The sequence below is a fragment of the Artibeus jamaicensis genome, unplaced genomic scaffold (genome assembly GCF_021234435.1).
Source record: "Artibeus jamaicensis isolate MK-2021 breed Jamaican fruit bat unplaced genomic scaffold, CSHL_Jam_final contig_3182, whole genome shotgun sequence".
NCBI lineage: Eukaryota > Metazoa > Chordata > Mammalia > Chiroptera > Phyllostomidae > Artibeus > Artibeus jamaicensis.
The window spans coordinates 457,642-480,222 of NW_026521742.1; the positions used below are offsets into that span (position 1 = coordinate 457,642).

At 39.2% G+C, this 22,581-nt stretch overlaps 1 protein-coding gene across 1 annotated transcript in view; it reads left to right on the forward strand.

The window, feature by feature from the left end:
* Positions 1-22,581, forward strand: part of LOC119042035 (S-adenosyl-L-methionine-dependent tRNA 4-demethylwyosine synthase TYW1) — a 179,111-nt gene that overhangs the window by 26,846 nt on the left and 129,684 nt on the right. The window contains exons 8-9 of the mRNA XM_037135582.2: positions 8,240-8,357; positions 12,405-12,457. Of these exons, the coding sequence (XP_036991477.2) occupies positions 8,240-8,357; positions 12,405-12,457 (171 nt within the window). The remainder of the gene's footprint in view (positions 1-8,239; positions 8,358-12,404; positions 12,458-22,581) is intronic.

A 22,581-nucleotide genomic window follows, 5' to 3' on the forward strand; every position in this document is an offset into this window, starting at 1 on the left:
AGGAAGCTCACCTGAGCTTCGGTGTTTTCGCTGGGGTTTCACTGGTTCGGCAGGACTGACTGACTGCCTGTATGGTTGCACTCAGTCTCCAGTCCTCCATCCCCGTTTTGGCCTGAGTCACCTGGTTAGTGTTCGCTGTCAAGTGCAGTCTGAGGGGCCCACCATGAATGCCGGAGTAGATACTTCTACAACTCAGGAAGTTACAAGGGTTACGGGGGTGTCCATCCTGCAGCCCATGGGCCGCATGCGGCTCAGGGTGGCTGTGAATGTGGCCCAACATAAAATTGTAAGTTTACTTAAAATATTATGAGATTTTCTTGTGATTATGTGTTGCAAGTATTTAACATGTGGCCCCAAATAACTCTTCTTCCAGTGTGGCCCAGGGATGCCAAAAGGTGGTACACCTGTGGTAGAGGTTACTTTCCAGGAACTGGGGACAAAGGCCAGACTTCTCTTTGGGCAAGACCAGATTCTTCACGACACACTGTCCTGTTTTCATTCTGTATTGAGTTGTTTGACTTCCATCGTAAAGCCCATAACCAGTAAATATTCTGATGAGCTATAATATCTAAAATTATTTTCTGAATTTAAAATTATTATCTATTCTCTTGTCATAGTAGTTTTTTATTTGTGTCCTGATACTTCTGTGTGTTGGTGTTGTTTCTGTTATTTTTAGTAGCTTTTGTATTTTAGAAACCATGGCAGAGGAGCTTTTAAAAATGACAGGTGTGTGGATGGAGGTCCCAGGCCTGACCCAGTTGGTTTCTAACTTGTTAATCTTAAGGGCACAGCTTAACTTCCCTCCTCTTAATCCTCTTTCCTGAGAAACGTGGGCTGCAGACTCTATGTTCCTTACAGAATTGACAGTTGTGTGAGTCAGATGAGACGTGTACAGGAAAGTGCATTGTATCTCTAAGAGCCTGACAGATGTCAAGATGAGAACTAGTTTGCTTAGACATTTTAAATTTGCCTGTACAGTTTGCTAGAGTTCATCATTTAGTCTGTTTCAGGTTTTCTGCTGTTATAATTAGCATTGGTCTAGACTGTTTTTACTTTTTAAAAGATGTATTTGTATTTTCTCAAATACCATGTGATTTCACTCATATGTGGAATCTAATGAACCAATTGAACTAACAAGGAAAACGGGGATAGACTGATAGATGGAGAACAGGTGATAGACAGTAGTTGGGGGTGGTGGAGGGTAGGGGGTGGAGAGATTGAGCAAAAAGGAAAAGGCCTCATGGACTCGGACAACAGTGGGGTGACTGCTGCGGGGAGGGGGTGTGAGGGGACTGAATGGTGATAGGAAAATACAGTACATATTAAATAAAAAACATATATTAGTGTTTTTAGGCTATATTTTCCCTAAGTCGATATACTAACTAGATCAAAATAAATATATAATTTTATGCCCTTTAATTTTTCAGTGGTAAAACAGGATAGATTTCAGTGCATGAGATAACCGATTTAGATAGATTTCTGGATTTTTTCACCAGATTAAGATACTTAAAGCTTTATATATAGTGGGTCAAGAATTTGGAATAATTTTTTCTCAACTCTGTTGAGGCTTGATTGATAAATACAGTCTAGGTTATACAGTGTGATTTGCGATAAGGTCATATGTTATGTGATGATTTGATACATGTATGCACTGTGAAATGGTTACCACAGGTTAACATATGCATCACCTCTATCATTCCTTTTTTTGGTGTGTGTTTCTGTACAACACTTAATATCTAATCTCAGCAAATTTCAAGTAACTATAAGAGTTCGGAATAATAGGTGGTTGCATTTTTTCTTTGCTCTTTTATCTTATGTCCATTAGAGGGCACTGGAGAAAAGCACTAATGAAAAAATTGGGCATCCATCTGAAGTATTGTTTGAAATGAAATGATTTTGGACTTTATTAATTTTAAGAAGTTGGTTTTATGATATTTCAGGTTTCCAATTAAAAAAATCTCATAAAACCATTCGATCTGGGGAAAAAACATTTTTTCCAACTTCAGTATGACAAGAAAATAAAACACCAGATTTTGTTTTGCATTATTGTTTGGTTATGGCAGAGTTTCCAAATACGTCTTGTTTTCATTTTATATTGGATGTAATATACTAATATACTCATGTACTATACTAATGTCAGTGATGGATGTTGACTACTTGGCTGTTCTTTTTCAAATTTTTTTGGCATTTTCTTCGGGGTTCATTCACACTTAGTCCCGAGCTGCTTTCTGCCTGATCATCATTATGCATCACACTAAATTGCCTGAGCTGTTACTGTAGAGGGAACTCTAGTACTTAAGAGCATTGGCTCTAGAGTTGGGCCAAAACACCGTTATAAGACCTCTTTTTGAATAACACTGACTTTAATGGAGTCACGCTATCTCAGCTTGTGTGTTTGTTGGCAAGTAATTTCATTCTCTGTGCTTCAGTTTTCTCATCTCTAAAGTGGGGGGTAATAACAGCAACTGCCTTCTGAAACCGTTGTGAAGATTGTCAACTGAAGATTGTCGGTACCAATTCAACAGTGACGAGAATCCTCAGTTTGGGGTATGGTGAAGAAGGAAACTTTATTCAATGCAAACAGCTCATTTGTGTTACCATAAAGCTGTGGAATAGCTCAGTGGTGTTACGGCTCACACCCCTGTTCTGAAACAGCACAGAGGTGGACAGCACCATGTGAGGCAGCCCCCTTGGGGGAGACCCGTCTCTGGCTAGACAGCTCTGCTCTGCGCCACTCTGGTCTGCTCTGCCTTAGTCTGGCCCTCTCTGGTCCCGTGAGATGTATTTGGTGTTACGGCTCCAGTGGGGAAACAGTAACTTTTGTGTGGAAAGGGAAAGTGTGCTTCTACAACCAAAGGGGAGCTGACTTATGTAGAGGGAAGGAGGGACTTTCCTGATTGCCCATAGTCCCTGATTGGTCTGTCCTTGTGCAAATAAGGGCTCCACATGCTCACAGTTTGATTGGCCGAAAAAGCAACGGCCTTATTGGTCAAAATGGAGCCGCTGTCATTGGTTGGTGATGATGCCTGTGGGGATACAGTAACATGTCACTGATTACACAGGGAAAGTCTGTCTTATTGGTTGAAATATGGTTCCAGGAACTCCTTTATAAGGGCTGGCTCAGGCCGCAGGAACACAGTGCAGGCAGGCAGGCAGCTCAGTGCAGACTTTCCCTTGAAGTTTGACTTCTGTGAGAGGCCCCTATTTAGAAACTGCTTCTCTGCTCTGCTTTTAACTTTGAGCCAGTTAGCCACCAGGAGTCCTTGATAGGTATCTTCTTTCTCGGTGTCCACAAGATTAAATAAGTTCATCTATCTAAAGCCTTTACTTTTTCACCTGCCACATAGTATGTACTTAATAACTATTAACTGTTATTGTATAAAAAGGTGTCTTCAGATGGGCTTTGTTTGGTTTGACTATACCACCATGGTGTCTGCCTCCCTGCCTTGGTAATGAGGTCTAAGACAGTAATTCTAAAGCTGAACAGAAATTGAAGGGTGGGAGCGATGTTCAAAAACAAGAGAGCTAGAGTTTGAAACACTGGGAAGCTGGGAGGACAGATACAGAGGGGGTGGTCCTCTAGGGAGCACAGCAGGTTTTGGGGAACTGTGAACAGCGTTTTGTATGTGTAGAGTTCAGAGGGGATGGAGATGTGCAGAGATGTGAAATAGGGAAGGCAAGGGCAGGATTCTGCACTTGATCCTAGCCAAAAGGCCGAGAAGTGATGGGGCAGGACCCTGGAGGCCTTTTCACGTGCTGTCACTGGGTGTGAGCTTTATTCTAATGGCCGTGGGAAACCAGGTGTTCACGTGATTGGGTAGGTTGAGTCGGTGGGGTGTGGGGAGGGAGGATGTTTCAGCGTGCAGGTCCAGAGTGTTAGCAGAAATCAGAGTGCACGTGGGGTTATCCCACTCAGCCCTCGCGATGGCCCTGATACCCATGCTGCCCTCATCTTCACTTCCCATCCCACAGGGTGTGGAACAGGCTGAGGAGCATGTTTGAAGTCAGGTGGCTGGAGAACAATGAGTCAGGAAGGGCCTGATGATTTTAGTTTGCTTATTTTCTGTTTCTCTCGTGTTATGATGATTTGTAAATGTAAAGGGGATTGCTATTTTTTTTCCTGCAGTAAGTAAATATTGCTAAGTACTCCCCACAGCGTGTTCTGGTTAAGCAGACAAACAGTGATATCAGTATCATCAGTATTGGAAATAAATGGTGAATGCTTGGTAATTACTCACTGGAGAAATATTTCCATTTACAAAAGGATTTCAGTGTGTCCAGTTTCTATGATAAAGTTGCAGAATACAGCAGGGGAGTAAAATGAAGCTAGTTCTCCTTTCATAATTATTTTTAGGGCTTCTAGTGTTTTAACTCTCACAGAAACAAAAGGTGACATCCTTTCAACTTCAAGAAACTGCCTGTAAATCAGCCTGCTCCCCGTGGCCTATAGTGAACTCCTTAATCGTGAACTTAAGAGTGAACTCCTTAAGTCAGGTTATACAAAATAGAATCACTGGGCCAGAGGAAACCATTTAAGAGCTCTTGACACACCCAGTCAAATTGCTTCAAAAAGTTCACAAAGCATCCTTAAAACCTAGCACACACAAAAAGCTTTGAGTCCTGTTGAAAATTGGTCATTTAAAAATTGAGCTCTGACAAGTGAGTGGTTTGTAGGGGATTCCTTTATTAGAGAGAGAGGAACCTGCCGACATGGGGTTAAATCGCAGCAGGTGGAGTTTTAATCAGACCCTCAGAAGACTCTGATGTTGAAAGTTGTGAGATCTCGACTGAGTTACTGAAAGAAGTGAGATCTGTTTTTCTAGAGCTAGAAGTAGCTGCCTGGTGGTTTTGAGTCATTTGTTTGTATACTGGCCAACGTTCACTCTGAATGCCCACCCTACACTAGCATGGTTCCAGGCTTAGACTGGCCGTACAGAAAAATGACCTGGAGATTTGGTATCCAGCATCTTCTGCGTGAATTGGTAAAGAGGGGCATTACCAGATGGTAAACAAGGATCAATAAAATAAACAGATTTAAACGAACAACTAGGAGCACTTCCCCCCCGCCCCCAGAAGAAATGTACACATGGTAATGAAAAGCTTGTTTGTTGTAAAACACCTTTTTGTCATCGTCCAACCACATGGCATTTTACCTTAAGATCTTTAACAAATCACCTTTTTGCCTTGTTTCTATTGTAGGCAGTTTTTGGGGTAGTACTGTGGTTTCAGGGATGACGGTATGAAAATGAGTTAGGTAATATTGTGTAATGTCTTTAAAAACAATTAGTACCACTTTTTGGTCCCATTATTACATAAGATCCATATAGCCTATTTTGTTTATAAAGAACTTTTCACTCACATATATTCGTATTCCCAAGTGCCTAGGAAGTTAGTTACCTTATAATCAGGTTTTCTTTTGCATGTTGGGAAACAGCAGCTTGAAGAGGGCAAGTGTTTTCTTTCCAGGCAAGTGTGGTGGGTTTGGGAGCTGGGGAAGGGGTATCAGTAGGGGTTGGAGACAGGCAGACTGTTTCGTTTGTTCGGCTGTTGCAGTTTTCCCTTAGAAGAAACCAGGGCTTCAGGCAAAAGCAGTGGCATTGCAGATGCGGAAAACATTGTGCTGCTGGGAATGAGAACCTTGTTAAATTGGTGTACAGGAGAGAGAGGAGTGAAGGAAGGTTGACCAATTCTGGGTTCTTTATTTATTTCTGCTTAGGCTGTGTAACAGCTATAAAAAAAATAACAATTCCTAGGTTCTAGTACTTGTTATATTGTTTTATTGTTATGATCTAGGCAAACAGTGAACAATGTCTGCTGATAGGAGATTGGAATTAGAATTTGAATGGTGCTTTGACTTCCTTTGGGAGTGTTATGAACCGTTGTATTTCTTTTCAGAAATGAAGTTGCTGCTGCATGGGGAAGATAGGACTCAACTCCACAGAGGCAAAGAGTGATAAATGTTGTTTTTCATGAATGTTCAAGACTTTTAATCATAGCCTCTGATCTCTTTCTGTATTAACTTTGTGTCTGAATTATTGATTCTGGAGTAGCTGCACTCACATTTTATAATAGATAATTTCTGTAGTGCTGGGACACGGACTGTGTTCCATCGCCATTCTTTTAAGAGTATATTAATTTCATAGAGGTCAGAAGGGTTTTTTGTTTTTTCCTTTTTTTGCTACAAGAGGGAGTCCGTAGAGCTCTGAGCACAGTGACCAGAGGCCAGTGTCATGGGCTGGGTCCAGTGTTTGGTGTATGTGGCCTTTGTGGTAAGCAAGTCAGCTGGTGACGTTTTGTGGTGACAGTGGCTTTCCAGAGTGAATGCTGCCACCTCCTTTCATTACTTGCATCATTAATAGGGACTTACAGTAACTTGCTGTGGAATTATTTCAGAGACATTTAAGTGCAGTCAAGGTCAAGGTTGGTTTCATTTTGCTCCACCACAAGACTTCCTTTACAGCTCACTTCTTTGATTTTAGGTCTGAAATAGACTTCAAAAAAAAGCAAAGGATTCTTTTTTAAAAAAAATCTTAAAATAATAACCGGATCCTTTTAATTTATTAAAAATGCCCAGCATCAAACATTACTTTTGTGATAGAGAAGAACAAATGATTGATGTTTGTTTGTACGTTCAGTTCCATCTGAAAATGTTCAGTTGAGAACTCTGCTAACAGAAGCTAAATTGTTCATTAACTTTGCATTTTGATTATATTCAGTAGTCCAGAATGCTGACCTTTAGGACAGATCAGACTAACTTGGTTTGTTTATCATTTGGTACATTTGACTCTTGAAAGTGCTTCTTTTTCATTTTTATTATATATTTTTTCCATTACCATTTAGTCGCCTTAGACCCTCTCCCCTCAGCAATCACCACACTAAAGTGCTTTTTCATGGACGTCCTATTTCAGAGCAAGCTGCTAAAATAACAGAGGAGGTAGAGAAAAAGTTAACTCTGAATTTAATCAGTTTACCTTTCTCGGTTTAAAAAACATTTAATCTGCTTTACATATTATGTATAGAGAACACTGAATGTTCACAAAAGTAGACAGAAGGACACCGTGAATCCCTATCACCTGTTGCCTGGCTTCAAACTCGAACCGTCCTCTCTTCTGTATTAGTTTGATGCGGATCGCAGACATCATGTCATCCGTGAGGTGTTTCCGTTTTTAGGCTGAGAGGGTGCTGCTGTGAGTCTGTTCGTGGGTTCCCTGGGGGTTGGACCTTGGAAACGGGCAGGCACTGAGGGTGGTCTAGGGCTTAGTGGTAGGGCTGCTGCTGACGCGAGTTGGTTTGAATTTCTGTAGCTCTTAGGTCTGTTGAGTGATTTCTTTAAAGTGTAGCACAGGCTTTGTGGGTTGTTTAGAAAATAGTGATTAGCCCTCCACCATCTTTCAACAAGGCATTGAGATAATTTTTAAAAAGATATATACACATAATAGGATTCAGAAAGAGGAAGAAATCAGTGCAAAGGGTGGATGAGGGTCATTTTATAATCTGAAGCCATTTACAGAAACTACAAGAGAGGCATGATGCAAGACCTTACACAATGATTGGAGGTATACTGCGGAATTTTCTAGTGGTCAGAGTCAGAAGGAAACACAATCAGTTTTATCCTTCAGATTTCTTTCTGTCACTGAAGACAAATTTTCCTCATGGGATCTTCTAAAAGAAGCCAATGGGGCAGCCTCTGTAGGTGGCAGAGTGACTTGGTTGCCGGGCAGATGTTTGGGCAGCCCAGAGTGCTCTTTTGACTCGTGTTTGGGGTTTGCAGAGGCAATAACCTGTAACAGCTGTAATTTACTGAATTCTGTTACGTATCAGGCACTGTGCCAGGTGATTTCGTTTTATTTAATCTTCACTACATTCCTGCTCCATAGATACAACGTTTCCCATTTTTCAGGTGAGGAAATTGAAACTCAGAGAAATAAGTTGCTGAAGTTAAGTTACGCAGCGGTTTGTTTCAGTGTACTGAAATATTTGACACATAGACACATGATTATTAATATAAGTTTTGTGGGTGTATGTATTTGAGTATGTAGTTACCTTTTTGGGGAAAAAAAAGACTGGCTTGTCTTTATAAAGATCATTGACTGGGAATGTGATCACTTCAGAGAGAACAGGGTTGTGGGCCATGGTTCACAATGAAGCTTTTTATCCACGCTGCCTGTTCTGATTGTTGTGCTGTTATTTCCATTGCACATTGCCATTTCTGGCTTTCATTCTTCTTGTTTTAATACAGAGAGAAAAGGAGCAGCAGGAAGAGAAAACTGGTTTGTTCAGGAACACGGTGAAGAATGAAGCCAGTGAAAGAAGAGCTATGATAACTCCTGCTCTCCGAGAAGCCCTTACTAAACAAGGTGAGAAACCCCTTGAGAATTGTTATAATGCTACACCCTTAAGCATTCTAAATTGATACCTAAAAGCAGAAGCATAAAATAAAGATTGCCAAGGGGAAGGTAGGTAATGAAGCCCTTCTGCTGCTCAGCATTTGTGTTACTGTGTCAGTGTAGCCGTCTCAGGAGTCACTGTCATATGTCTGTGACGCACTTGTGTGTTGGCTGCCTGGGCCAGCAAAGTCCTCTTTGCTTGGTTTATTGGGACGTTAGCATCTGTGTGGCTCAGGTAGGCAGACAGAAAATGCCATCACTGGCTTCTTTACTGATCACTGTTTATTAAGGGAAAATTATTACATACAGAAAAAAATATTGATTTAACTCTGGGCTAATTAGAAATGTTTTATCTAGAAGTATGTCTGAATTTTCATGGTCATTCCTTATTAAGGAGACTGTTGTTGAACATACACATAATACTGGTTTTCTATAGAAGAGAGAATTGGGAGACAACAGACTTACTTCTCTCCCTCCCTCTTTCTGTTTTTATTGAGGACCTTTTATGTGACAGTTATGGCAATGCAGAGAAACATAATGCAGTATTTCCTTCAAGAAACCATTGTTAGCCTGTTAGAGACAGATAATATTACAGATTATATATATGTAATATGTATTGTATAAATATTATAGATATAAATATTGTGCACATAATATATATAAATTCTGTCTTTTAATTCAGATATATAGACTGTTTAAAATAAATTTTAAAATCATTCCATTTTATGTCCTTTGTTGGATTATTAGACGTTGCACTGCTTTGCTGTTTCGTGGCTGTTTGAGGTTCATACCACGTCTCCTGTCATTTCATAGAATGCCTTTGTGTGGTGGTGTACCACTTCATGTGCAGTGAGCAGCCTTCAATAGTGTTCTTCTTTTTCCTCCTTCTCAACCTCTGTGCACTTGTTATCATACCTTCCCTCTTTACATAAATTTTAATCCCTAAACTATATTGTTACTATTTGTTTTGGTTTAGTCAATTATTTACTAAATATTTAAATAATTAGAAACAGTTTGTATTGACTACTGCAGCTCTTCATTCCTTTGTGTAGATCTGAGTTCTCTCTGATAACGTTTTCTTCTTCCTGAAGGACTTATGTTAGCATTTCTTACGGTGTGCATTTGCTGGTGATGAATTGTGTCAGCTTTTGTATATCTCAAAAAGGCTTTACTTTGCCTTCATTTTTGGAGGATATTTTGATAGACCTCAAATTGGAGGTTGGCGACTCACTGTCATGTCGTCCCACTGTTTGTTCACATTGCTTCTGTTGAGAGCTCTGTAGCCGTCTTTTGTTCGAACCTGTGAATGTAATTTTCTTCACTCCCTGGCTACTTGGAACATTTTCTCCAAAGTACTGATTTTGAGCAATCTCATTGTAATGTGTCTCAGTGTAGTTTTCTTCATGTTTCTTTTACCTGGGATTTCTTGAACTTCTTGGTTCTGTGGATTTACAGGCTTAGTCAGATTGGGACACATTCTGTCCATTATTTCTTCAAATATTTTTCTGTCACCTCTTTTCTCTCCTCTTCTTTGGGAATTCCGATTACATGTATCATAGGCTACTTGAAATTGACCCAGAACTCACTGATGCTTGTTAGGTCTTTTAAAATTCTTTTTTTCCTGTCCTACTTTCCATTTTTGGATAGTTCCCATTGCTGTGTCTGCAAATATAATTTAGTAATCATTTCTCCCCTAATTTTTAATCTATCAATTCTATCTAGTAGTATACATTTTAGCTTAGACATTGTAGTTTTCATTTCTAGAAGGTCATTTTAGGTCTTTTTATATCTTTCATGTTTCTATGTAATTTTTCGAACCTAGGGAACACAGTCATAACTTTTAATGTTCTGATCTGCTGACACGTGGGTCATTTCTGGGTCCCTTTTGGTTGCTAGGTTGTTTTCCTCATTATTGGTCATGTGTTCCTATCTGTGTACCTGCTGGTAATCTCTGATTGGATGGCAGATCTAATTTTACCATATCGGGTGCTAGATAGTTTTGAATTTCCATATGCATTCTTGAGCTTTGTTCTGGGAGCAAGAAAAGTTTCCTGGAAATAATTTCCAGCCTTTTGATCTTTTATGACTTATTAGGTGAGATCAGACACAGCTTTGTACATAGCTACCGTAATTATTTCCCCCTATTGAGGCAAAACACTCCTGTGTACTCTGCCCAGTACCTTGTGAATCTTGAGGTTTCCTGGCCGGCTGGCAGGAACAGGCACAGCTCCCAGCTGACCGCGAGCACCAGTCATACCTCTAATCCTGTCAGTACGGTTTGTTCCCACTCATGGATAGTTTTCTTTCACGTGTGCACTAAGCAGTACACAGGCAAATACTTGTAAGGTTCCCCTGCAGACCCTCGACTTCAGTCTCTGTGTAGCTTTTATCTCTCAGGTACTCAACCCTGCACACTCGAGCCATGTGGGCTCTTCATGCTCTCACTGCCAGGTCCTCAGCTAAGGGAGAACACTGAGCTGTCAGTTGCCTCCTGCTGCAGGGCCTGGAAACTTTTAAGTCAGGAAGACTGGGTAATGGTAGGGTTTGCTTTCTGTGGTTCCCATCTCTCTGAGATCGCCATTCTTTGTTGCCTGTGTGTCTTATCTTGAAAACCGTTGTTTTATATATTTTGTCCATTATTTTGGTGTTTCTGTTGGGAGAGGAAACCATCTGTTACTCCAACTTGTTTAGAAGCAGAATACTGTACTATGATTTTCAACGACTGCATAACGTTGGCTTATCTCGGTGTGGTCAGCCACAGGTTTCTCCATTCTGTACTGTGCAGTGTTTTCATACCTGTCTAAATGCAAAATTTTGTAGAACCCTATGTATCTTGAGAGAGAATGATATAAAGAACTAATATTATTATATAATATAATGTAATTGTGTGGTTTCTGTAATAGTGATATGAATAACACATAATGTAGTAGTCCAAAAAAACTAGACTTTTGTCTGGGAATCTTTTAAATGTTTATTCTCTGTCTGAGATTAGGTATTCAGTTGGACTCAGTTTCATCTTCAATTAGATAAGCACTGCTTTGTTTATTTGTATTCAGGATGTTGACGTAAATGTGGAGGAGGATAAAAGACAGAGCTCTGTAATGTTGTCACTAGAGACTTATCATCCAAAGTGACGTTGTCCCATTAATCATCACACTGTGAACGTGGATGTTTAAGCAGCCACCGATCCACTTATGCTGTCCTCCAGATGGTGTGTCTCCATTTGCTTTATTTGTCTACAAGTCAAGAGTCTTTTTGTGCAAGGAACTCATGCTAATTATGGCTTATTACTTGAAGCCTGATGGGAAGCTTTATTAGACGTTTCTGGAATCAGAATGTCCTTCTTGTTGTCTCTATTAGTTTGCTATAAAAGGGAATATGATTACTTTGGAATGGTTTTGCCATGCTTTTCAAGTCTTATATGGCTCAAAATTCTAAATGGTAGGTTATAGAGTGGTGCTGAGAATTCATGTGAAGTTGTAGGTCCTAGAATTTGATTTTTCCACTTCTGGGGGGGCAATATTTCTTCATTTTAACCCTCTTTCTTTATTGCCCCTCTGATTCTTCATTTGAAATATATTAACCCAGCATACAGCTATTACTTAATGGCCCAGCATACAGTTTATTTTTATAAATGTTTCTTGCATCTTTGAAAAGCATTTTGGTAGCTGTTGAGTGCAGTGCTGTGTGTCCTTGTGACTTAGTTCACTCTGTAGACCTTAGAGCTCTACTGACTGGTCTGTGAGATCTTTTCAATACTGAGAGTTGTTAAAATCTCTCCCTATGATCTCAGGTTAGCCTGTTGTCTCTATGTATTGTTAAGTGTGTATTATTAGGTACGTACACATTTTAAATAGTTTTGTCATCCTAGTGAATTAAACTTTTAATGTTTTCTGCCTCTGGATTGTTGTCTATCATTATTTAAGCAAAGAAAAATGATTTTGCTTGTTTTATAATCACTGTTTGATATGAGGCCTTAAATCAATTCAATTTTGTGTTCTCTGTTTTTCCATTTAGGTTATCAGTTGATCGGGAGCCATTCTGGGGTGAAGCTTTGCAGGTGGACAAAGGTATTTGTTTTTTGCATTTTTTGTGTGGCTATTATATGCAGTCAATGTTACCATTTTAAAGGTATAATTTACATTTAATAAAAATGTAATGATTTTAAATGAATTTGTTAAATGAGTTCAGCAAATTTTTGTGGATGTGACAAACTTGTATCTGCTACTCCAATTAAGATGCAGACCACTTTCCTCACTCCATGAGTGTACTTGTTTTGCCAGTTGGAAATTGTGTTGTTTCAGAGGCCCAAGGAAAGCATTCCAGGGACCCATGTATGGGCGGTTGTGGCGTAGTAAGATTTACTTTGGGTGAAAATAGAGGGTAACATTCAGGTTCCCCGTATCTCATCTCCGTCTGTCTCGTGGTTGAGAATAATTCTCACATGGAGAATTATTCCAGCCCTAAGGCGTTGGGGTTTTGAGTTTTTTACTGGGTATAAAGGGTTGAGGGGGGTGTCTCTGTTGTGGATTCCTGGGCTGTTAGAGGCATTGCAGTACAGGAGGTTTTGTTTAGTGTCGCGTAAGCTACAGTTTGCTCCAATGTTATTTGCCTGTGGCTGTGGGGAGTGGTTAGTTACATTTTGTTCTTGCTTGTCCATAATTTTCTGATCCTGGGGATATAAGCTCAGAAGAGTTAAATGGCAGTCATGTTTAACAAGGTATAGGCCTGCTTGGCAAATGACACCACAGTAGCAAATGGCTCCAGCCTTGTCCTTTCATTTGTGAAGTGTCTGTTCATATCTTTGCTCAGATTGGGTTGTTAGACTTTATGTTACTGATTTGTAGGAGTTCTTTATATATTGTGGATATGAACCTTTTGCCTGATATACATCATGACTGTTTTCTCGTAATGTATGGCTTCTTTTTTTATTTCCCTAATGGTATGTTTTAAAGTTTTAAATTTGAATGAAGTCCAATTAACACTTTAAGTGTAGTGCATTTTGTATATTGTTGATATAAGAAATTCAAAATGTTTGGAGAATTTTTATAAAAACTTATTTGAACCAAACAGAGCATATGCTTGGAAGCAAGATCTCAACACACAGAGAAAAATGCTTCTCAGAATGGCAGCTTGTAACTTCCTTCATGCATTTGGGATTAAAGAGGGAATTTAAAGAAATTTAAAGACGTGAAAGTCAGAGAAACAAGGCAGGGTATTGGATTATAGGATAGTTAAGAAGATTGTGTGCTCTCTGGAGGGTGGTTCTGAAAAGAGGCATTTCACAGGTGTGTTCACCTAGGTGTACAGAAATAATGGACAGGGATGGCTTAAGACAAAGATTTTACTAAAGCAGTTACATGCCTGTGGTGTGAATACCTATCATGTCCTGCCCATTTAGGAATTCATGATGAGATCTCCCTGTGGGATTACTTTCTTTCTTTCTTTTTTTTTGATGTTTTTATAACTTTTAATGACTTTTTGTTTAATACATTATTCTTTTTAAAATATATATTTTATTAATTATGCCATTACAGTTTTTTCATTCCCCTCCCTTCACTCCCCTCCACCCTGCACAACTCCTCCCCCTTTAGTTCATGTCCACGTGTCATAGTTCTTTAGCTTCTACATTTCCCACACTACTCTTGCCCTCCCCCTATTTTCTCCCCACTTTCTATGCTACTTATTCTCTGTACCTTTTCCCCCCCCTCCTCCTCCCACTCCCTTGTTGATAACCCTCCATGTGATCTCCTTTTCTGTGGCTCCACTCCTGTTTTAGGTGTCCACTTAATTTGCTTTTGTTTTAGGTGTGGTTGTTAATAACTGTGAGTTTGCTGTCCATTCACTGTTCATATTTTTTATCTTCTTTTTCTTAGATAAGTCCCCTTAACATTTCATATAATAAGAGCTTGGTGATGATGAACTCCTTGAACTTGACCTTGTCTGGGAAGAAGCACTTTATTTGCCCCTTCCATTCTAAATGAAAGCTTTGCTGGATAGAGCAATCTTGGATGTAGGTCCTTGCCTTTCATGACTTGGAATACTTCTTTCCAGCCCCTTCTTGCCTGTAAGGTCTCTTTTGAGAAATCAGCTGACAGTCTGATGGGAAGTCCTTTGTAGGTGACTGTCCCCTTATCTCTTGCTGCTTCTAGGATTATCTCCTTCATTATTTGGTTTTTAAAAATTGTTATTCTGTTATAGTTGCCCCAGTTTTTTGTCTTTTGCCCTCCTTTTCCCAGGCCCTCTGTCGCTCCCATAGTCAGTCCCCACATTGTTGTCCATGTCCATGGGTCATTTATGCATGTTTTTAAAAATATTTTATTATCTTTAGAGAGGAAGGGAAGGAGAGAGGGAAGGAAATATCAATGTATGGTTTCCTCTTGTGTGTCCCCTGGCCTGCAGCCCAGGCATATGCCCTGACTGGGAATTGAACCTCGCGTTTTTGGTTCACAGGCCTGCACTCAATCTACTGAGCTACATCAGCCAGGGCTATGCATGTTTTTTGACTAGTCTCTTCCCCTTCTTTCCACCCTTATCCCCTCCCCCATCCTATCTGGCTGTTGTCAGTCTGTTCCACGTTTACATGAATCTGCTTCTATTTTGTTCATTAGTTTATTTTATTCATTAGATTCCTCTTATAAGTGAGATCATATAGTATGTCTTTTACTGGCTCGCTCATTTCAATTAGCATAATATTCTCCAGTTCCATCCATGCTGTCACAAAAGGTAGGAGTTCCTTCTTTCTGCTGCATAGTATTCAGTTGTGTAAATGTACCACAGTTTTTTGATACAATCATCTCCTGATGGGCACTTAACTTAGGCTGTTTGGAGCACTTAGATTGTGTCCAGCACTAGGCTATTGTCAATAGTGTTGTTATGAATGTAGGAGTGCCTAGGTGCTCCTGAATGGGTGTTTTGGGATTCTTAGGGTATAGTCCCAGCAGTGGAATCACTGGGACAGGAGGCAGTTTGATTTGTAATTTTTGAGCCTATTGCATACTGTTTTCTTCAGTGGCTGCACAGTTTGCATTCCCACCAACAGTGCACTAGGGTTCCCTTTACTCCACTTCCTCACCAGCACTTGTTGTTTGTTGATTTGTTAATGAAGGCCATTCTGACAGGTGTGAGGTGGTATCTCATTGTGATATTAATTTGCATCTCTCTGAAGGCTAGTGATGTTGAGCATCTTTTTGTATATCTATGGGCCATCCGTATGTCTTCCTGGAAGGAGTGTCTATTCAGGTCCTTCACCCATTTTTAAATTGGATTGTTTGTCTTCTTGGTGTTGAGTCCTATGAGTTCTTTATATATTTTGAAGATCAAACCCATGTCCAAAGTATCATTGGCAGATATGTTCTCCCATACAGTCAGTTCCCTTTTCATTTTGCTGATGGTTTCTATAGCTGTGCAGAAGCTTCTTGACTTGATGTAGTCCCATTTGTTTATTTTTTCCTTTATTTCCTTTGCTTAGGAGATATATCAGAAAAGATATTACTACTTGGGATATATGAAATTTTACTGCCGATGTTTTCTGCTAGGACTTTTATCATATCAGGACTTATATTTAAATCTTTTATCCATTTTGAGTTTATTATGGTGTATGGTGTAAGTTGCTAGTTTCATTTTCTTACATGTAACAGTTTAGTTCTCCCAACACCATTTATTTATTTATTTTTAAAGATTTTATTTATTTATTTTTAGAGAGAGCAGAAGGGAGGGAGAAAGGGAGGGAAAGAAAGATTATGTGTGGTTGCCTCTCGCTTAACCCCTACCGGTGACCTGGCCTGCAACCCAGACATGTGCCCTGACTGGGAATGGAACAGGCAACCCTTTGGTTCACAGGGTGGCTCTCAATCCATTGAGCCACACCAGCAAGGGACCAACACCATTTATTGAAGAAACTATTTTTACTCCATTGTATGCTTATCCCCTCTTCGTCAAATAGTAATTGACCATAGAGACATGGTTTATTTTTTGGTTCTCTCTTCTGTTCCATTGATGTGTATGTGTCTTCTTATGCCAGTGCCAGACTGTTTTGATTACAATAGTCTTATAGTATAGTTTGAAACCAGGTATTGTGCTCCCTCTAACTTTATTCTTGTTTCTCAAGATTGCTGAGACTATTTGGGGTCTTTTTTGGTTCCATATAAATTTTTGAAGTATTTGTTCTAGTTCAGTGAAATATACTATTGATATTTTAATAGGAATTGCATTGAATCCATAGATTGCTTTAGGTACTGTGGACATTTTAGTGATGTTCTTATAATCCATGAATATTGTATATACTTCCATTTATTTGTATTTTTCTCATTGTCTTTTTTCAGTGTTTTGTAATTTTCTGAGTATAGAACTTTTACCTCCTTAGTTAAATTTATTCCTAGATACTTTATTTTTCTTGTTTGCTATATATAGTAAAGGAATTTTTTCTTACTTTTTCTATCTGATAGTTCATTGTTGGTGTACAAAAAATGCCATCGATTTCTGATTATTGACTTTGTACCCCACTATTTTGCTGAATTTACTTACTAGGTTGAGTAATTTTTTGGTGGAGTCTGTAGGGTTTTCAGTGTATACTATCATGTTGTCTGCAAGTGATGACAATTTGATTTCCTCCTTTCCAATTTGAATGCCTTTTATTTTTTTTTCTTGTCTGATGCTGTGGCTAGAACTTCCAGTACTACGTTGAATGAGTGATGAAAGCAGATACCCTTGTCTTCTTCCTGATCTTAAGGGAAAAGCTTTTAGGTTTTGCCCATTGAATATGATGTTAATTTCCTTGTGTATGGCTTTTATTTTGTTGAGATACGCTCCTTCTGTTTCCATGTTGTTGAGTGTTTTTATCATAAATGAGTACTAGATTTTATTAAATACTTTTTCAGCATCTATTGATATGATCATGTAGTTTTTTTTGTTCATTTTGTTTATGTGGTGTATTACGTTTATTGATTTAACTATATTGAACCATCCTTGCATCCCTGAGATAAATCTCACTTGGTCATGGCATATGAGCTTTTTAATGTATTGCTGGATCCAGATTGCTAATATTTTGTTGAGGATTTTGGCATTTATGTTTATCAGAGATATTTGCCTGTAATTTTCTTTCTTTGCTGTGTCTTTACCTGGTTTTGGAATTAGGATAATATTGGCCACGTAAAAAGAGTTTGGGAGTCTTCCCTTTTAAAGAATTTTTTGGGATAGTTTGAGAAGGATAGATATTAGTTCTTCTTTGAATGTTTTGTAGAATTCATCTGTGAAGCCATCCATTCCTAGGCGTATTTTGTTTCAGGAGTTTTTGGATTACAGCTTCGATTTCACTAGTTGTTACCAGCCTATTTCTGCTTCTCACTGGTTTAGTTTTTGAAGATTGTATGTTCCTAGAAATTTATCCATTTTGCATAGGTTGTTCAATTTCTTTGCATATAGTCACTCATAGTAATTTTTTACAACCCTTTGTTTTCTGTGGTTTTGGTTGTTACTTTTCTTCTGTTTGTGATTTTATTTATTTGGGTCCTCTCTTTTTGTGACGAGCCTGGTTAAAGGTTTGTTAATATTGCTTATCTTTTCAAAGAACCAGCTCCTGGATTCATTGATCCTTTAAATTGTTGTTTTAGACTCTATGTCATTTAATTCTACTCTGATCTTGATTATTTCCTTCCTTCTTCTCACTCTGGCCTTTTTTTTTTGTTGCTGTTTTGTTTTGTTCCTGTAGTTCTTTTAGATGTAGGGTTGGTTAGGTTATCTGAGACTTTTGTATCTTTTTTTAGGTAGGCCTGTGTTGCAATTTACTTTCAGGACTGCCTTTGCTGTGTCCCAGAGGTTTGGGGCTGTTGTGTGTTCATCTTCATCTGTTTCCAGATACTTCTTGATTTCTCACTTGATCTCATTGTTAACTCATTCATATTTAATAACATGTTATTCAGTCTCTGTGTATTTGAGTGTTTTTAAGTTTTACCCTGAAGTTTAGTCTTTAATTTTTAGCTATTGTGATCTGAGAAGATGCTTGATAAATGATTTCAGTTTTCTTGAATTTGTCGAGGCTTGTTTTGTGTTCTGCCATGTGGTCTATCTTTGAAAATGATACATGCGTGTTTGTAAAGAATGTATATTTGCTTCTTTGGTGTGAAATGTTCTGTAACTATCAATTAAGTCCATTTGCTCTAGGGTTTCATTCAGTGCCACAATATCCTTTGTTGATCTTTTTGTTTGGACAATCTTTCTGTTGTTGACAGTGAGGTATTAAAATCCCCTATGATGTTTCTGTTAACTGTCATTTTCTTCTTAAAGTCCTCCAAGATTTTCCATACACCACACACACTCACAGACACACACACACATATATACGCACACACATATATATAATTATTTAATTCATTTTTAATATATTTTATTGACTATGCTATTACAGTTGTCCCATTTGCTTCCCTTTCTTCCCCTCTGCCCTGCAGACCCCCTCCCACCCACATTCCCCGCCCTTCTTTAGTTCGTGTGTGTGAGTCATACATATCAGTTCTTTGGCTTTTGCATTCCTATACTATTCTTAACCTGCCCCTGTCTATTTTCTACCTACCATTTATGCTACTTATTCTCTGTACCTTTTCCCCCTCTCTTCCCCTCCCACTCCCCTGTCTATAACCCTCCATGTGATCTCCATTTCTGCGGTTCTGTTTCTGTTCTAGTTGTTTGCTTAGTTTGCTTTTGTTTTTGTTTTAGGTGTGGTTGTTAATAACTGTGAGTTTGCTGTCATTTTACTGTTCATATTTTTTATCTTCTTTTTCTTAAATAGGTCTTTTTCTTCTATTTAACATTTCATATAATAACAGCTTCGTGATGATGAACTCCTTGAACTTGACGTTATCTGAGAAGTACTTTATCTGACCTTTCATTCTAAATGAAATCTTTGCTAGATAGAGCAATCTTGGATGTAGGTCCTTGCTTTTCATGACTTGGAATACTTCTTTCCAGCCCCTTCTTGCCTGTAAGGTCTCTTTTGAGAAATCAGCTGACAGTCTGATGGGCACTCCTTTGTAGGTGACTGTCTTCTTTTCTCTCGCTGGTTTTAAGATTCTCTCCTCTTTAATCTTGGGTAATATAATTATGATGTTCCTTGGTGTGTTCCTTCTTGGGTCCAACTTCTTTGGGACTCTCTGAGCTTCCTGGACTTCCTGGAAATCTATTTCCTTTGCCAGATTGGGGGAGTTCTCTTTCATTATGTTTTCAAATAAGATTTTTTTAAAAAATATTTTTATTTATTTATCTTTAGAGGGGAAGGGAATGAGAGAGAGGGAGAGAAATATCAATGTATGGTTGCCTCTCATGTGTCCCCTGCTGGGAACTGGCCTGCAACCCAGGCATGTGCCCTGACTGGGAATCGAATCGCGATACTTTGGTTCCCAGTCAAATGGTTTTCAATTTCTTGCTTTTACTCTTCTCCTTCTGGCACCCCTATAATTTGGATGTCGGATTGTTTAAAGATGTCCTGGAGGTTCCTAAGCATCTCCTCATTTTTTTTGAATTCTTGTTTCTTCATTTTTTTCTGGTTGAATATTTCTTTCTTCCTTCTGGTCCACACTATTGATTTGAGTCCCAGTTTTCTTCCTATCACTGTTGGTTTCATGTACATGTTCCTTTATTTCACTTAGCATTGCCTTCACTTTTTCATCTCATTTGCAACCAAATTCAACCAATTCTGTGAGCATCCTGATTACCAGTGTTTTAAACTGTGCCTCTGATAGGTTGGCTACCTCTTTGTTGCTTAGTTGTATTTTTTCTGGAGCTTTGATATGTTCTTTCATTTGGGCCTTTTTTTTTTTTTTGTCTTGCCACACCTACTACATATAAGGGATGGAACCTTAGGTGTTCACTTGGGTGGGGCAACTCACGTCGCTGTGTTGTGATGCTGTTTGTGGGGCAAGGATCCAAGAGGTAACAATGGTGCTTGCTCCACTCTCTGCCAGATTTCAGTCACTTTTTCCGCTACCCACAAGCGAAGTGGGCCCTTCTGGTGCTAATTTCTAGGTAGGTTGGCTTGTGTACATTCTAGGACTCTGTGGATCTCTCCAATGAACTGTCCTGTGAGGCTGTGTGTTTCTCCCGCTGCTGCCTCAACCCCCACAGGTGTTTCCAACTGGTGGTTTGAGGCTTTATTGCCCCCATGCTGGGACCTCTGGTTGTGAGGGCTGTCTCGCTCCCCAGGTGTTCCTCCCGGTTTATCTGCATGTGAATGTGGGACCGCCAGCTCCACCTGCCGCCACCTTGCTGGTCCTCTAGCTGCTGTCTTGCCAGCCAGCTGCTGCTTTGCCCACCTTGGTCCTCCAGCTGCTGCTTTGCCCCAAGTCCTCTCCACCCGGCTGCCCATCTCCGCCCCTCCTACCGGTCTGGATGGATGTTTCTTTAATTCCTTGGTTGTCAGACTTTCATACAGTTCGATTTTCTGTCAGTTCAGGTTGTTTTTTATTTTAAATAGTTGTTGTCTGTCTTTTGGTTGTGCGAGGAGGCACAGTGTGTCTACCTATACCTCCATCTTGGCTGGAAGTTGATTTTCCTTATTATATTTAGGTGTTCCTATGTTGGGTACACATATGTGTACAAGCGTTATGTCCTCTTGTTGGACAAGTGCTTTAAATATTATGTGATATTTACAGACTTTATTTTGAAGTCAATTTTGTCTGTATTGCTACTCCAGCTTTTTTTTCCCCATGTCATATGCCTGGAATGTTTTTTTTATCCCTTCACTTTCAGCTTGTATAGCTCTTTTGTTCCGAGGTGGGTCTCTTTTTTAGACAGCATATATGCAGGTCATGTTTTCTTATCCATTCAGCTATCCTGTGTCTTTAATTGGAGCATTTAATCCACTTACATTTAAGATTATTGAAAGGTGTTTATTCATTGTTATTTTTTCCCCTTGTGCCTATGTTTCTCGTTTTTGCTCTTTCTTTTTCTTCATCTTCTTTTTTTTATTTTTAAATTTATTTTTTTAAATTGATTATGCTGTTACAGTTGTTCTATTCCCCCCTTCATTCCCCTCCACCCTGCCCCCCATCCCCACCATTACCCCCCTTTAGTTTATGTCCATGTGTCTCAAGTCCTTTAGGTTCTTTATTTCCCATGCTATTCTTGCCCCCCCCATCTATTTTCTATCTACTGTCTATGCTACTTATTTTCTGTACCTTCTCCCCCCATCTCCTCCTCCCACTCCCCTGTTGCTAACCCTCCTTGAGATCTTCATTTCTATGTTTCCACTCCTGATCTAGCTGTTCTTTTAGTTTGCTTTTGTTTTAGGTGTGGTTGTTAATAACTGTGAGCTTGTTCTTTCACTGTTCATGTTTCTTTAACTTCTTTTTCTTAGATAAGTCCCTTTAACATTTCATATAATAAGGGCTTGGTGATGATGAACTCCTTGAATTTGATCTTATCTGAGAAGCACCTTATCTGTCCTTCCATTCTAAATGAAAGTTTTGCTGGATAGAGCAATCTTGGTTGTAGGTCTTTAGATTTCATGACTTGGAATATTTCTTTCCAGCCCCTTCTTGCCTGTAAGGTCTCTTTTGAGAAATCTGCTGACAGTCTGATGGGGACTCCTTTGTAGGTGATTGTCCCCTTAGCTCTTGCTGCTTCTAGGATTCTCTCCTTCATTTTAATTTTGGCTAATGTAATTATGATATGCCTTGGTGTGTTTCTTCTTGAGTCCAACTTTTTTGGTACTCTCTGAGCTTCTTGGATTTCTTGGAAGTCTATTTCCTTTGCCAGATTGGGGAAATTTTCTTTTATTATTTGTTCAAATAATTTTTCCACTGGTGGTTGTGTCTTTCCCCCTTCTGGTACCCCTATAATTCGGATATTGGAGCGTTTAAAGATGTCCTGGAGGTTCCTAAGACTCTCCTCATTTCTTTGAATTCTTGCTCCTTGACTCTTTTCTGTTTGGCCATTATTTGCTTTCTTCTGGTCCACTCCATTGATTTGAGTCCCAGTTTCCTTTTCATCTCTATGGGTTTTCTGTGGAATTCCATTAATTTCCCTTAGTTTAGCCTTCATATATTTCTCTAATTTGTGGCTATAATCCACCAGATCTGTTAGGATCCTGATGACCAGTGTTTTAAACTGTGCGTCTGAGAGTTTTGCTATTTCTTCGTCGCTTAGATTTATCTCTGGGGCTTTGAGGTCTTCCTGCGACATTTTTGGTCTGTTCTGGCCCTTT